We start from the raw sequence: 15,008 nt of genomic DNA, 5'->3' as shown, positions 1-15,008 counted from the left end.
ATGGGAAGGCTTCTAAAAATGCCTTATACCTGGTACTTTACACACATTCCTAGAACTTCAAGACACACAGAAAAAGGGAGGAGGGAGGCAAAGGATTAAAAAGCTTTGTTCACAAAGCTTTAGAAACTAGAAAGGGGTTTATCGGTTATCCTCCTGTCCTAAGAGACTCTCTCCCTGGACTTCAGAGAGGAAGAGCTACTCACAGTTGATTAAGGTCAAAGATAAACAACAAATATGCATAACTGAGTAGAAATAACTCAGAAACTCTGGACCTGTTTAGTCTGGAAATAAGCCAATCTGTGTGCAATGGTTTCCTACAAATGTACCAGACTAATGTTAATAGTCAGCAAATTATGGGCTCTGCTGCTTCCCAGATGCTACCTAAGATATAGAAATAAGCCAATATCTGCTATACCATCTGTTTAGTCCTGCTCGTGTCGTATCGTGTTTTGTGATATTATTTGGAGATGTAGGGTAGCATGTCATACAACGTGAAAAATTGGTTTTGACTTCCATGCATCATCAGTTCTCTTTCTTCAGTAACCTGATCCAACGTTCTTTTCAAAGGAACAGAAAGACTCTCACAGTTCTCAGTAGGCTATGGATTAAATTCCAAATTATTATTTTCAAATACAAATGCTAGAAACACACACATGATCCAACTCAAACACCTTCCATGTGCAAGATGACTAAGTGGAGGGAATCTGTTTCAGTAGCCATCTGCTACTCACTTCAAGTCCATCCTTACACACAAAATGTGGCCTCAAAGTAGGGCATTCTGTGCCTGTCAAGCAGTTCCAGAATTAACTTGTGAGAATACACAAGTAAAACAGCAGACAAAATAAAAAAAAAAAAAGACCAAGAAAAATACAATATATTTTAGGATTAGTTTTTATGAGAGGCTATTTAGGGACACTAAACTTTCATTTCTCATAGCAATGGAGCTTCCCCTTTGAACAGAAAAAAAGCATGTAATAATTCTGCAGTGGGACAAATTTCACTTCAAGAGTCATAAATGCCCTTTATTGAGAAACTGGCAAAGGAATTCCTACACACATACAATGCATTGTTTCCCAACATCTCCAGCTGATTACCTGCTAGTTCTGCATTTTGCATTACTTGTTATCTAGCAGATGAAGTGTCTGCTAAGATTTTGCACTCAGGAAGGGATTGTATGGCCATCCTTCATGCCTATTCAAGAATATGTGAAACAAACCCTTATGAGACATTATAAGACAGAGAACATGGCTCCTGAGTGCCTGACCATTCTATGAGCCCATGCAATAAGAGCAAAGAAGGTACCAGGATGTGGGACATCACAGCTGTGTAATTTGTCATATGTGCTACAATAGAGAGATTCTGAAAGTTGCATGATTTCATTACACTTCAGTAGTTTCTGTTCAAACAGACGGAGAGATATTTCTTGAGAAAAGTTGGGAAAAAATGATTAAAACCCTTACCCTGCAAGTCTGGATCCATTGGAAATGAACAGATGGCATTAGGCATTCTATAACGAAATAAACTAAAGTGAAAACCCACATTTTCTAGGCAAAGACATATCGAACCATTCAAATCAAACCTTTTAATCTGAACAATTACTGGAGGCATTCCAGAAAAGAAACTACACAGAATTACATAAAACAACATAATCATTTTAGTGCTAAGTGCAGAGAAGCTCCAGAAAATTGCATGCTGTCTGCTCAGGATAAAGTAGGAGTAATTCTAGTAACTGCAAAACAGTATGAGGGCAAAAACAGTCCCAAAAACAGTTTCAAGTACAGGAAATGGGATCTTCCAGTATTGAAGTGTCCAGTGTTTACATACAGGATTACTACACAATCCATAGTATATAAATTTAGGGTCAGAGAGGGCACCTTTACACCAGACTCTTCCCAAGATTCATTGATTGCAATTAGTCACAAATCTGTTTTCCAGAATTTTCAAAAAGAACTGAAGTTTTCAGCTGAGCCAACATTATTTCTTTTGGAGTTGAGAAGGAGGGGAGAAAGGAAGCATACCTATGAATCTACTTCTTCACACAACCCTGAAAGCAAAAATAATGATGTCCCTAATAATAATAAAAACTGAATATTACCCTCAGGATTTATTTCATTAGCACTTGAAACTCCAACATTTTTTTAAACATTAAAATGTTAATATGAATCCAGTCCAGTAACTATCAGTTAATGGTACAGCTGAAAAACATTAGATATAACAGATCTAAGTTACAAAAGGCCACATATATGGCTTATAGTGGGGGTAAAAAAAAAAAGGCAATTTGCTAGAATAAATAAAAATTCAATAGCTGAAAACTATCTAAAGCTTAAATAATACATTTGGTTTGATATTAAAACTGAACTTCCTCAAATGTTCACTTTATTACATTCATCCAGTAAGAGTCATTGATCATTTGCCATAAACATGACAGAATACCTGCCAATTATGAAGCATAAATATTCAATGATCTGTAATGATTGAGTCTGTCATAAATACGCTTCTCACCATTTTAATTAGCTATAGCTGCAGTTCTGTATTTCAGTTTCTAAATAACCTATAAATACTTTAAAATGATGGGATACAGATTTGCTTTACTAGCTTCTTCATTAAAGACTACAATTTTTATTAAAGTCCTTTTTTGACAGAATTACCACTTGGTTTCTTTTTCACTATTCCTCTATTTAATTCCTTACTAAGGTTTAGACTCCACCCTGGATTTACATACACATGTAACTTTGCTGACACAATTACTCCTAAAATAGGTGCAGTAGTATATGTCTCTGCACAGCTTGACAGAAAAGTCAATACAGGGAAATGAGTGAAATCAGAAGATTCTAAGCAATGAATTAAACATAAGTGTTTGGTGAAAGCTACATGTAGCAAACTAAAGGATAGACTTACAAACACAGTTTGTCTTACATTTTCCTCCTTTTTTTCCCTCTACTAAAGCTGCACCGAACAAAGCAAGAGGATGAATGTATAAAATACACAAGTTAAACTCACTTAAATTAGAACTCATTCATTAGAATTTGCTCACTCAAATAAGAACAGATCCAATTACTTGACTGAGTTATAGAGCATGCATAAACTATTTGTATTTGATACTTACATTGAGATGACAATTTCTCTATCCAGTACAGAACAATGCCTAACCTTTAAATTACCCATATAGATAAACATACTATACTTTTGTACTAGGGTATTCATGTTCTCAAAGTTAAGCATGTGTTTCTGTGTTTTACCAAACTGGCTGTCACTGTGCAACATAACATCATTTCCCATCAACCCTCCCCTCCATAAAATTATGAAAGGTATTATTAACATAGGTAAAGTCTACATTTTTATATACAAACTGTCTATGGACAGTCCAGATCTTGACTGTAGTAGGAGTGCTTGGGTGACATGAATAGTGTCTACTTCAGTGTTAACACGTCTACTTTATAATGAACATAACATGAAAGTAGAAGTAGTATCTGCCAGCCATTATCTATAAACTAATTCTTCTCATTGATAGACTATTTCAGCCAATGTGTTGCTGTATTTCAGTTACATGTGCCCTTTAATAATTAAAACCACTTCACAAAATGAAGCAGACTTTTAAAAGTAAGTACAAATGGACAGGAAGTAAATTTTTACAATTAGAAACCTCAGTCCCATTAACACAAATACTCTCATGTACAGAACAAGAGTAGACTTATTTTTGAATCCCATTGGGATGTGCAAGAAAAGTAACATTTGATCACTTATATGTATTTAGGTTACCTATATAAGTTCTAAGCATATGTACTTTAGCAAATAGAATTATTTTTTAAGTATGCTACATAATTAAGTTACAGTACAGAAAAAGCCAAACCAGATAAAGTAAGGAAGAAATTTTCCAATAGATCGATTTGATCACAGAGGCTTTCCTTCTTTTGAAATCAGACAGCATATGATCAGCATTTTAAACATACATAAAATAAACTACAATTACTTTTGTTTCCTGTGAAGGGTAAGAACATTCTATGTTGTTCAAAGGCTAAATTATTGCCTTCTCTTAAATACAGTAACAGTGCTTACCTTTCTCTCAGCTACTTACTAAAGGCCCAGAAGTCAGACAGCACCGCCAGAGAAACCCTAGTTTTATAGCACTTTACAGTTGACTTCAAGACACAGTTCTAAAGGTTTTGCTTTTCAATGAATGCTCTTCACAACAAATGCCTGGCAAAGGCCCAGATCAAAGTATCAGGTAATGTCTAAGCAGTCAAAACAGAGAACACTAATTAATTAGTAATAAATATCTTGAATTATTAAAGATAAAACTCCTTTGATCTCTGTTTCAAAGCAATTTTTTCTTATGGGTAGAGTGCAATATTTCTAAATTGAAGGACCTTTACTAAGCATCTCCCAGTTGCTGAGAAACAGTGTTGCTATAGAGACTGAAAAGGAGGTGGAAGCTGGCACAATAATACAGAAAGCAGAGTGTGCCATAGCAAGCAGTTGGTGCAACTACACAAAGAGGGAAAATAGCAAGTAAGTCCTAGTGGTAATGTCCTAGAATAAGAATTCTTTAGACCAAACATAAAGCTTGCACAGTACACCCAAATGCTAGTGTTTATGCAGCATATATACAACATTTGTGAGACATACACTTCTCTTAAAGCCTCTTTTCATACATTTTTCAACAGTTACTCTAGTACCCAGATAGAAGGATTCAGCAATGCTATGAATATCCTACATACATATCATTACTCAGTAACTTGTGAAAAAATGTGTACCATTTACTTATTACTTATAGAAATTACTTATTACTTATAGAAGCACCAAACTTAGTGATGACCAAGTCAGACTGTGCTACAACTGTAACCAACTGTGAGCATTTTAGCTTTCCTATTATTTTTATTCTTTCTTTCTCTCCTAAGCAAAAGATGGTAAAGAAACTTTTCCGTTCTATTATGCTTCAATGAGGAAAGACCTGAATTTCCCTGCAGGCCATGAGGCAAATCTAGTTAGAATAATTTCGGATACAAGAGTCATCCAAGATGTTTGTTTTGCCTTTCTCCTCCCAACCTCTGAGAAAAAATTCTTTGCCTGTGGTTTTCAGGTAGTGACCTAGAAGTTTGGTATGGCTGCTTATATATTGCAGAAACAGCTCATCTGCTTCTCACTAAGAGCTATGCAGTGTTGGTGCTTGAACTGCAGCTTGTTTGAACTACTTTCTCCAAAGAATTCAAAGAGTAAATGACTGCCAAATCATATTCTATATAGGAAAAAAAACAAAACCCAAACAAACCCACAAATGTAAATATACATTAGAGAAGTTCACTTTTCCTATTCTGTCCTGGGAAGGAGCTATGGAACAAACCAAGTAGTTTGTAAAGACTACTGGTAGCATCCTTCCCTGCTATGCTCCCCTAAGATATCTGCTTCCAGATGCTCCTCAGAGACTCAATTTTCTGTGCATACACCATTAGAAACTAACTCTCTGAAGACTGCTTCTTCCTGAAATGAATGATTCCTAACCACTTTCAAGACTTCCTTACAACACTTGTCTCTACAGCTCCCACATGAACTCTTCCATGAAGATACTTGTAACAATATATCAGATACTGTACATGTTGCTTCTTTCATATACATTTCATATACAGTAAGGAAGTACACTCTTCCAACTCCCTTGTGACACCCCAGCTTTCTCCTCTTCCTAAGAACAGTGAGACGCCCCTTCTAATTCTGTCCACATCAGCTAATAAATATCAAATAAACTCTTAGTTTCCTCACGTAAGAAGAAGTCTATCCCTGTTACAGTTTGAACCTCCACTTGAGCAGAAATAATTCATTTATTCCAGCTATTTATACCTGATTCAAAGAAGAGGAAACCTTTAATTTTGCTTTAAACACATCTGATAAGAAATCAGCAACTACAATAATATTTCATTTAACAGTCTCCATCTTTTAGGACACCAAAGACATGCAAGTGCAAGCGGTTCTTCAGTAATTCTGTTTAGACAGGGACTTAATTGATTCCATGTTTGACTTAAAACATATGAGTAGTCCCTATGAAACTCCTGAAATAAATAAGAAACATGAAGACAAAAATGATCTTGTCACTAAGGAGTTGTATGCACTTAAATTTTTGCGTTAAATATCAATTTTGCCTGAAGATATATATTCTTACACAGTACTGTGTTTCATTACATCTGAGACATGAATCTGGAGTTATAAAACTTCTACTCCTATGTGCTACTCCCAATCTTGCTCTGAATTATCAAAATATGAACATTTTAGATACTAAATGATGTTTTCAAAATGTTTTACTGGTCTGAAGAAGTAGAAATCCTAGACTCATTAAAGGCTCCATGTAAAGAATGTTATATTCACGCTGGTTTTGAAACATTTTTCTTCCTACAGATTTCCAGGTTTTTAACAAGGAAGACACTGTAAAAACTGTGACAATGTTCAGCCTTTCTTTTAGCAAAGGAAAACATCATTTTAGTACAGGAAATTTCAGCATTTCTCCTCCAGACAGCTCTTGTTAAGGTAAGCCAGCAGGCAAGGTTTCCATCTCTGTAAGAAGAGCAAAACCAGTACATATTTTTGCCAACCTCCTAAATATTTACATGTGTAAAATGATACTCAGGGCACTTCAGGAAGTGAACTTGGCAATATCGTGTGGCCTATATCTTTTCCACATACTTTTAAGTATTAGGAAGGGATATTGGAGTTGTTCTATAGATTTTTAGTTGCAATTTCTCACATCATTGTAATTTCAAAAGCTTGCGTCAAGATAAACTTGGTGTGTCATTAACAAACAAAGGAAATAGCTTCATAATTTATAATGTAGGGATATTTGAAAGGGTTTTCATCTATTGTAACAGAAGAAGTGGCAGATGAGGCTGCCGCTTACTGAGAATTGCCTCTCTATAGAAAGTAGGAATACATCATTGTTTAGCCTGTTGTCTTTGGGTGTCTCAATATTTTCTTCTTCTGACAGGCTTATAGACTAAAGATATTGAATGAACTATTTGGTACAGTAACAAAAAGAAAAATAAGAAGTTTGAGTTCCAGTTTACAAGGTTTGTTTTCCTCTGTTAGAAATTCAACTCTTGATTTCTAGGTAGTACAGAATAGTAAAATATAATAAAGAATAGCTTTAAAAACATATAGTAGGATATATGGTGAAAAGTGCTTTTCTAATGAGAGTCACTAGGGTTAAAAAGATTTTATATTTACTAATAACCTAAGATAAAATGTGTAATGCTAAATGTATTATGTATACTCAGATTTTATATTTATGATCTGTGAATGACACAAAAAAACCTTATCAAAACAAGGTTGCTACCATGCAGGCTTGCCCCCACTATCACCATGTCCCAGGCATAGTCAGGATACACCAGACAAACACATTGTATTTATAGTCATTCCTGAACGATTTTATATCCATTTTAAATGAAAGGGACAGAAAATAAGAATACATTACTTAAATTCACACTTAAAATATGATCTGATCTTTTATGGGGAGAAAAACTCACCCTGAAGCAAATATTTTTAACTAGTGATTTTATCACCTCCATATGGTTGCATTTCTTGTATTTCCTTTAGTGCAACGAGCTTTTCCTATTGGAAAAAAACAATGGAATGGAAAAATTGAAAGAATAAAGAATGAAGGGAAAAAAAATAAAAGAAAATCAAACAAAAAACCCCAACAAACAAAACCCAAACCAAACAACACAGCTTTGCTATCACTCATTGTTTGCATACACTGTAATTTGTAGCACAAACTTAAAATACATTAAAATCAAATAATCCTTATATGTTACTAGTATGACTGAAGATATCAAAATCTGATAGAAGCTAGAATATAGAGTTTGGGACCAGTCTTTTTAGTATTTTGTATTTAGTCAACTTAAATTATTTTTGTCTCACTAAGTGCCAAGAAGTTCATGATGGAACTATTTCTCACCAAGTTTGAATTTTCTGAACAATCCCTAATTCTAATAAAATCTGTCCATTCATGCAGAGTCACAGCTATAAAAATCCCAAAACATATGTCTCCTGGCATATATAAACTACTCTGGATATTACACAGGCAAAATCAACATCATCAACATGGAATGTAGAAACATTAAATTAAAGCTCATATTTCTGTCTTGCACAAAGCTTGCAGAACTTGGGGATGCAAATTCTACACTCATGTAAGTAAACTTATAATTTCCTTTCTGGACAACAGAACAGTCATCTGTTCATTTCAATATATTAATAGTACCTGCATTTATTATACTTAAGTGCATGTGTGCAGTTTGTCTAACATTTGGTGTCGAGGTCTCAGCATTCAAAATTATACTGCGATGTACCCATAGGTGGCAGAATGGGCATACTATTAGATAGAAGAACTCGTCACCTGAATCAGCTCATGGGCTAAGCATCCCAGAACTCCTTGGGTCTTTTCATTGATTTTTAATTCTGTCATGACTTCCCAGTTACCATTCTGGAACCTCACTGGCATAGAGAAGACAATACCTTCAGGAACACAAAACTGACCTGAAGAAAAGGGAAAGAATGACCCAAATATATTATTTCTGATTAAAAGACATACCCTCACTACTGTCAAGATTAAGTCCTACAAACTTGCAAAAGACTTCAACTGTAAGATCTTAGTATAAATGGACATTGAGTTCCCTTTTTACTGTAACTTCTTGTTTTATTGAGATTTACATTAATCGTAGAATCATAAAATAATTTTGCTTGGAAGGGACCTCTAAAAGCCATATAGTCCAACTCCCTGCAGTGACCAGGGATATTTTGAACTAGTTCAGGATGCTCAGAGCCCCATGCAACCTGACCTTGAATGTTTCCAGCGATGGGGCATCCAAGACCTCTCTGGGCAACCTGTGCCAGTGTTTCACCACCCTTATTTCTTAATAAATTTAATAAATTTCTTAAAACATTTATTCCTCATATGTAGTTTAAATCACCCCTCTTTTAGTTTAAAATCATTACCCCTTTCTCTATTGCAACAGGCCCTACTAAAAAGTCTGTTCCCATCTTTCTTATATGTTCCCTTAAGTACTGGAAGGCTGCTATCAGGTCCCCCTGGTACCTTCTCTTATCCAGCCTGAATAACCCCAGCTCTCTCCGCCTTTCATCACAGGAGAGGTGTTACATCCCTCTGGTCATTTTGGTGGTACTCCTCTGGACCAACTCCAACAGGTCCAACACAATTGCTGTGAATTTTACATCTTAAAAAGGGGGATTTTTCTTTTTTTTTTTTTTAAAAATTTCATACTAGAGTTAAATGGCTGTTGTGAAACATTCCATTTACTGGGGTACATAAATACACAAGAAGAATATGCTTTCATAGCTTAGGCTTTAAGAACTATGAACAGTCCTTGCACAAAAAACATACACCAGAAAGCACTTAAAACTAAAACACTAAGAGACAATCTGCAACAAGACAATATTAACCTAAGAGGTGCTTGTAAGAAGTGAGTATCAAATCACAAGCTCTGGAGCGCAAAATTACTTAGATTTGGAAGTTCTTATGTTGAAACAAATTCTCAGCCTCCTGCTGTATCATGATGATTTTACAAGTTTTTATTAAACTAAAAATCTTGAATAAAAAAATAACATTATATACACTGGGGAAAGGTACAAGAGAATATGTAGCACAAAAGTAGAGTTACCTTCAGTACGTATTCCCACAGAAACAATCTCCTCAGGAGGAGAGCCATGATACCAGTATCTTAGTACAGTGGCCACAGCGTGAGCAGGTAACATTCCTCCATAGCAACAGAGCTGGGAACACAGTGAACTCTGTGCAGATTGCAATTCTGAGTGGATCCATTCGCTAGCAACAAAAAAGGGAAGGAAAAAAAAAGGAAGAGAAAACTAAGGCAACTGCAGGAAGACTAGTCATCTAGAGAAAAAAAAGAATGAACTAAATCTCAGTGAAGAAAATAGGCAAAACTTACTCAGACTTCACTGCTAAAGGCTCTTAAAGACAAAAAAAAATAGGGTCTAAGAAACAGTAGCTCAAAAGGTAACAACAAGCACTACTTACCTGTGAAAATCAGGTCACTTAGTCAAGTCATAACCTCTATCATTACTATTTACATGTATTACTGTCTTCTGTAAGAACCCAGCCATGAACCATGATCCCCCTGGACTAGGCACAGGACAAGTGTAGAACAAAAGAAACCCCTGCTGTCCAGTAAATGCTAGGTCTAGATCAGAGTGGGAGCTTCAGATAGCCAGACCTTAGTGTATGTCATATCTGCTGCCTCTCACTAGAGCCATACACTGCTAACCTTTTTCCAATACTTTCAACAAGAAGCTATATATAGTGCCAGATATCTTTTTAATGTATGTGAACAAATTGTCTATTTTGGGAAAATGACAATATTAATGTGCTCAGGCTGTATGTTCAATGGAATAAAGGTACTTCAAGATGTTTAGTATTACTTTGGAGTTTCTTTGTGCATACTAGACATCTAAGTCTGGACTTCCATTACTTCTTATAGACAGCTCATGATATGATAGAAGAGAAGCACACTTAATGTGTAGAAAAGTACAGTTATAAACAAAGTTGGCAGGAAAGTCAGAACTCAGCTTCTCAACTTCTGTTGCAGACTGAGTACTTCGAATTTTCCTTTATTATGCACAGCTCCAGTCAGTAAGGACAAATCTTGAAAACAAAAAGCCTTTCTTGATGTATAGTATACAGATAAGATAACCACAAATTACAAGCAGTTGAAAAAAAAATAAAATCTGTACTGTACCTATCATAAATCATATTCAACAAAGGATGTGAAAAATCAGGTGGGCCCCAAATAGCACAGTCATATCCATAAAGTTTTGCATGTGACAAATCAATATAGTTAGAGCCAGTAATATTGCCCCAAACAATCACGTTTTTAACTCCTGTAACAGAGGAAAATACATAGATTAATGAAGACACAGACAAATACTTTCACAACATAGGCTGGACCAGATGACCTAAAGAAATCCCTTTCAAGATGAATTTTTCTTCAGTTCAGTGTCCTGCCTCAATAGCAGAAATCGTTTGATCTGAAAAAAGCAACAGGGCTCTCTATAACATTTGGAATCTCACCACATACTGAAAAAAGAACTTTTCCTGAAAAGAGAAATTTATATAATGTTATTGTACGTAACAGAAAAAAAAGCTAGTAAATACTTAGCTGTCAGAAACAAAAACAAATCTTGTTACAAATATACAGCAATGTTCCTTTTAAAATCTTGTAAATGCAAAAATAGAAATCCTAACTAAAAAAAAAAATCATTAAGAAAAAAAATATCTCCCTACTTTGGTAAAAGTAGAATTTATCAAGTAACCTGTTGATAGGCTATTCAGCCTATTCACTTATTTTTCTATTTTATTAGGCTCCAAAATATCTGGACTTGTCATTGATGATCAGTTCCTACCCCTGTAATATTGAAAGAATGCTGATGCTGAGCAGGCCACTGAAGCACACTTTTGCTATGCAGTGTGGAGCCATGTAAACATAAACAAGCTATAAAAATTGACCTGAGGAAGAAGGTTAATTAACCCAGAAATAATACTACAACACAGTTCTACTATGTTATCATTATCTGCACAGCAGTATGTTGTCGTGTTTATTTGCAGCTAGTCTGTGTGTCTCCAAAATAACAATGTGCTGCAGAATGCAAATGCAATCTTGAAGTGCTGGTTCCTGACCTGCAACACAGCTCAGTTCTTCTTAGCATATTTCCAGCATGAAATATGCATCAGAATGGCAGGGCTGCATCCAAGAGTTAGCAAAAGAACTGAGGTTCATGGGATCAGGCACAGATACAGAGAGCAGGAAACACAGAGAAAGGCAGTCACACCCTGGCATTTCCTAGAGCCATACAATTCAGTATAAAGGGTGCACTGCTGTGCTTGCATCCCTGCATGCGTATTAACTGTGTTCTGCAATGTACTCCCAAAAGTGTCCATGCACTGAATTCTCCAAATGTTACCAGAACATGCAAATAGTCACCTGCTACATTCGTATTCAGCTTCCTGGCCAGTGTGGCTTTAGTTGCACTTTCCCAGGTTGTTGCAACGGCAATGACATTTTTAGGCTTAATGGATGGGCCATATGTCATAATCATCAGCGCCTTAAGGTTCACAAAGGTTTTTCCTGATGAAATTACTCTGACCTCACTCTTGGCATTCTTCTCAATCAAGGGAGCATACACTTGACAGATCTCACTCACTTCTCTTATGTAGTTTTCAAGGGACTGGACTTCACAGTTTAAGAGGACATCATCAAGAACAATGACAACATCGGCTTGGATAAAAGCCTCATCTATTTCAGTGTGCTCTGAAATACTGCGGAGGAGTGGGAGTGCCATGTCTTCAGCTTCCATTACAATACCACAAAGAGCTTCCTTAAACTGGTCAGTGTCAAGCAAATGGATACTGATTTCTGTGGTCATTCCAAACACTTCTCCATTTGCCAACAGAGGGATCAGGTGATAACAGATTGGAGTTGATGCACTGATAAGAGAGTGAGATAGAAAAATTATAGTTAACAACTAACTACTGCTTGTTCGGAAGAAGTACAGAAATAAAACCAAAGATCTTTCTTTTGTATTTATGTTTAAACAGACCATTAGTTTGGATTACTCTTTCTGTCATTTTAACAGGTTAAAATTTACAACAGTTGGGTCCTCCTTTCATTTGAAGGTTTTTCCATTCTATACATTTTACACACTACTTAAAAATTGTTGTCTTTAAAGAACCACATCTTTTTAAAAAGATGCTCTGTTAGGACTACCAGAAACAAAGACATTTCTGAAGCTACAACTGCAACAGACACTTTACTTATTTAAGTATTTCACAAAACATTCAATGTAAGATAGTTGCATTACAAAATTCCTAGGTTATTTTGTAAATACTTGCTTCTCCCTAAGGTGATCTGGGGTGTAAATGTTGCCTGTTCATATCTCTCAACTAACCCAGTCCAAAATGTAAGAAAAGTAGAAATGATTTCTAAATTATATACTGAATGCTCATAGTGAGGGGTGCAGAACCTGATTCAAATCAGCAAATTACAGATAACTTCAGATGATTACACCTATTATATGTGATGGGAAAAAGCACTTTCTTCTGAAGCTGAGTGAAACATCATAGATATTCTTCTTACTCTCACCCAGTGATCCAGATCTGCAAAGGCTTGATAAGATTTTTAATCTCTTCCTCCTCTTTTTCAACTTCAATGTACTCCTGGAGGTTCTCCTCAGCAATACTTAACATTTCCTCACTCGACATCCTTGAGGTGATGCCGTAATAGTGCTAAGAACAAAAAGGATTATCTCTAAGCAAATGACAACCCAAACACAGCAAGGTAACATTAGAAGGATAGCTCTATTTACATTTCAAGGATGAATAAAGAACAGTGTTACAAGAAACTGTAAAATATGTGTTTACAGTATCAAAGGCAGCTCATTACCTGAGCGTATTCCAGAAAATCATTAAGTCCTCCCAGAAGTAGACCCTTCCCTCCACGGTCCAACAGTTCTCTCCAAATGATAGGAGAACACCTGTGTTTCCATCCATTCATTTCACAAATGTCATGAAGCCACTGCTAATGTAAACATCCCCACCAAAAGGTTTTAATGCTTTTTCACATTTGATAACAATTAAATGTCACAGTCATAAACATTCTTATTTCCTGTCAACACAGAATCATACAATCAAGTGCTTCACAACTTATGCATCACTGCTTGCAAAGTAGTGGGGACAACACAAAGCAAGGCATGGTGATTCACTGTGATATCTCCACAAAAGGTCTAACATCTGCTTGGTTTTACTGTTGTAATTGTGCTTAGTTGTCTTAATGGTACTGAAAATAGCAATGTGGTGAAGCAGCAAGTAATCCGAGGGTTCCTATTTAGCTGCAGAATGTAGATAAATTGCTATTCACTTAACTATTTGAGTTACTTAGCTGAGGTGTCAAGCAAAATATAAGAGGTATGAAACATCATAGTACTGTCTATCTCATGAAGTAATACTGCATTTTTTCAGTTCCTCATAGGGCCTACAGTGGAGCCATGGCAGCACATTGACAACAAAAGTACCCAGAAAAGCCCATCATATTGTAAACAAGTACGTGAGGTTTAATTTCATACTTCCATTGTCATTCAAAGCCCTTGAATGCCAGAAATGTTCTTCATAAGTAACAACTCTGGAGGCATATGCAATCACAGTGTGCAAAAGATTTATAGGCTGAGCAACCATTTATACATAATAAAAACATAATAAACTTTAATTTCTTACTGACAAAACACAGCTCTAAGCTGGCCCACAATTTGTGCCCATCTTCTGTGGTAAAACTCACAAGAATCCCGTCTCTCACAAGATTCAAACCTTTCCCCTGACTAGCTCTTGTACATCCAAAGCTGCTTCTGCAGCACAGCTATCCACATATCGAAACACTAACAGCAGAAAGGATTCCACAGACAAGCCCTGGGGCACCTAGCAATGACGTGACTCACAATCCCTTACCTCCCATTTGTCGGGGTGCTGAGTGATCTTGTGAACCCTGAAGTTCGGCAAGTTAGCCTGGAGATAGTCCGCCAGGAGTTCAGCTTTGGCATAGTAAGGGCAGTTAGCCTTACCTGTGAACACAGCGACACCACCACAAACGCAAGATGTTGTGACATTAACTGATAAGGACTTTTACAGACCAAACGTTTTTAAATCGTACTGATTAACAGACCAGCATCCTGTAAGTTCCAAGAAAGTAACGGAACAGGCACATAAGCCAGGGAAGAAAGGGCAATTTCTGAGGTAGAACAGCCTCTTCAGCCAGTGTTTAAGTGGCTGAGGGGGTCACCCCGGACGGGGGGCACAGCAGGAGAGGGGCAGTCGCCTCATGACGGGACGAGGGCGCCTCACCTGCCACCACCACCTTGGCCATGAGCGCGGCTCAATCCAACGGTAGCTTCGGCGTTGCTCAGCAACGCGCCGCGCGCGGGGTGATTTGTCCCTCAGCCCGCGCCGTCCC

At 36.5% G+C, this 15,008-nt stretch overlaps 2 protein-coding genes across 2 annotated transcripts in view; both read right to left on the bottom strand.

The window, feature by feature from the left end:
• The window catches only part of DYTN (dystrotelin), a 60,952-nt gene extending 59,388 nt beyond the window's left edge, over nucleotides 1–1,564 (bottom strand). Inside the window, exon 1 of the mRNA XM_005144654.3 lies at nucleotides 1,461–1,564. Coding sequence (XP_005144711.2) covers nucleotides 1,461–1,506 — 46 coding nt within the window. The 5' untranslated portion in view covers nucleotides 1,507–1,564. The remainder of the gene's footprint in view (nucleotides 1–1,460) is intronic.
• Nucleotides 1,565–7,504: 5,940 nt separating this feature from the next.
• On the bottom strand, nucleotides 7,505–14,950 carry MDH1B (malate dehydrogenase 1B). Its single transcript, XM_005144679.3, has 9 exons — nucleotides 14,900–14,950; nucleotides 14,507–14,619; nucleotides 13,452–13,586; nucleotides 13,152–13,294; nucleotides 11,994–12,496; nucleotides 10,752–10,893; nucleotides 9,657–9,820; nucleotides 8,375–8,514; nucleotides 7,505–7,590 (listed from the first exon to the last, which is right to left on the bottom strand). Exons 1-9 carry the CDS (start codon nucleotides 14,919–14,921, stop codon nucleotides 7,522–7,524), a joined length of 1,431 nt encoding a protein of 476 aa, XP_005144736.2. The 5' UTR covers nucleotides 14,922–14,950; the 3' UTR covers nucleotides 7,505–7,521.
• Nucleotides 14,951–15,008: the final 58 nt, after the last annotated feature.

This window comes from Melopsittacus undulatus, chromosome 8 (genome assembly GCF_012275295.1).
Source record: "Melopsittacus undulatus isolate bMelUnd1 chromosome 8, bMelUnd1.mat.Z, whole genome shotgun sequence".
Classification (NCBI taxonomy): domain Eukaryota; kingdom Metazoa; phylum Chordata; class Aves; order Psittaciformes; family Psittaculidae; genus Melopsittacus; species Melopsittacus undulatus.
This window is presented reverse-complemented; position numbering and strand designations above follow the sequence as displayed.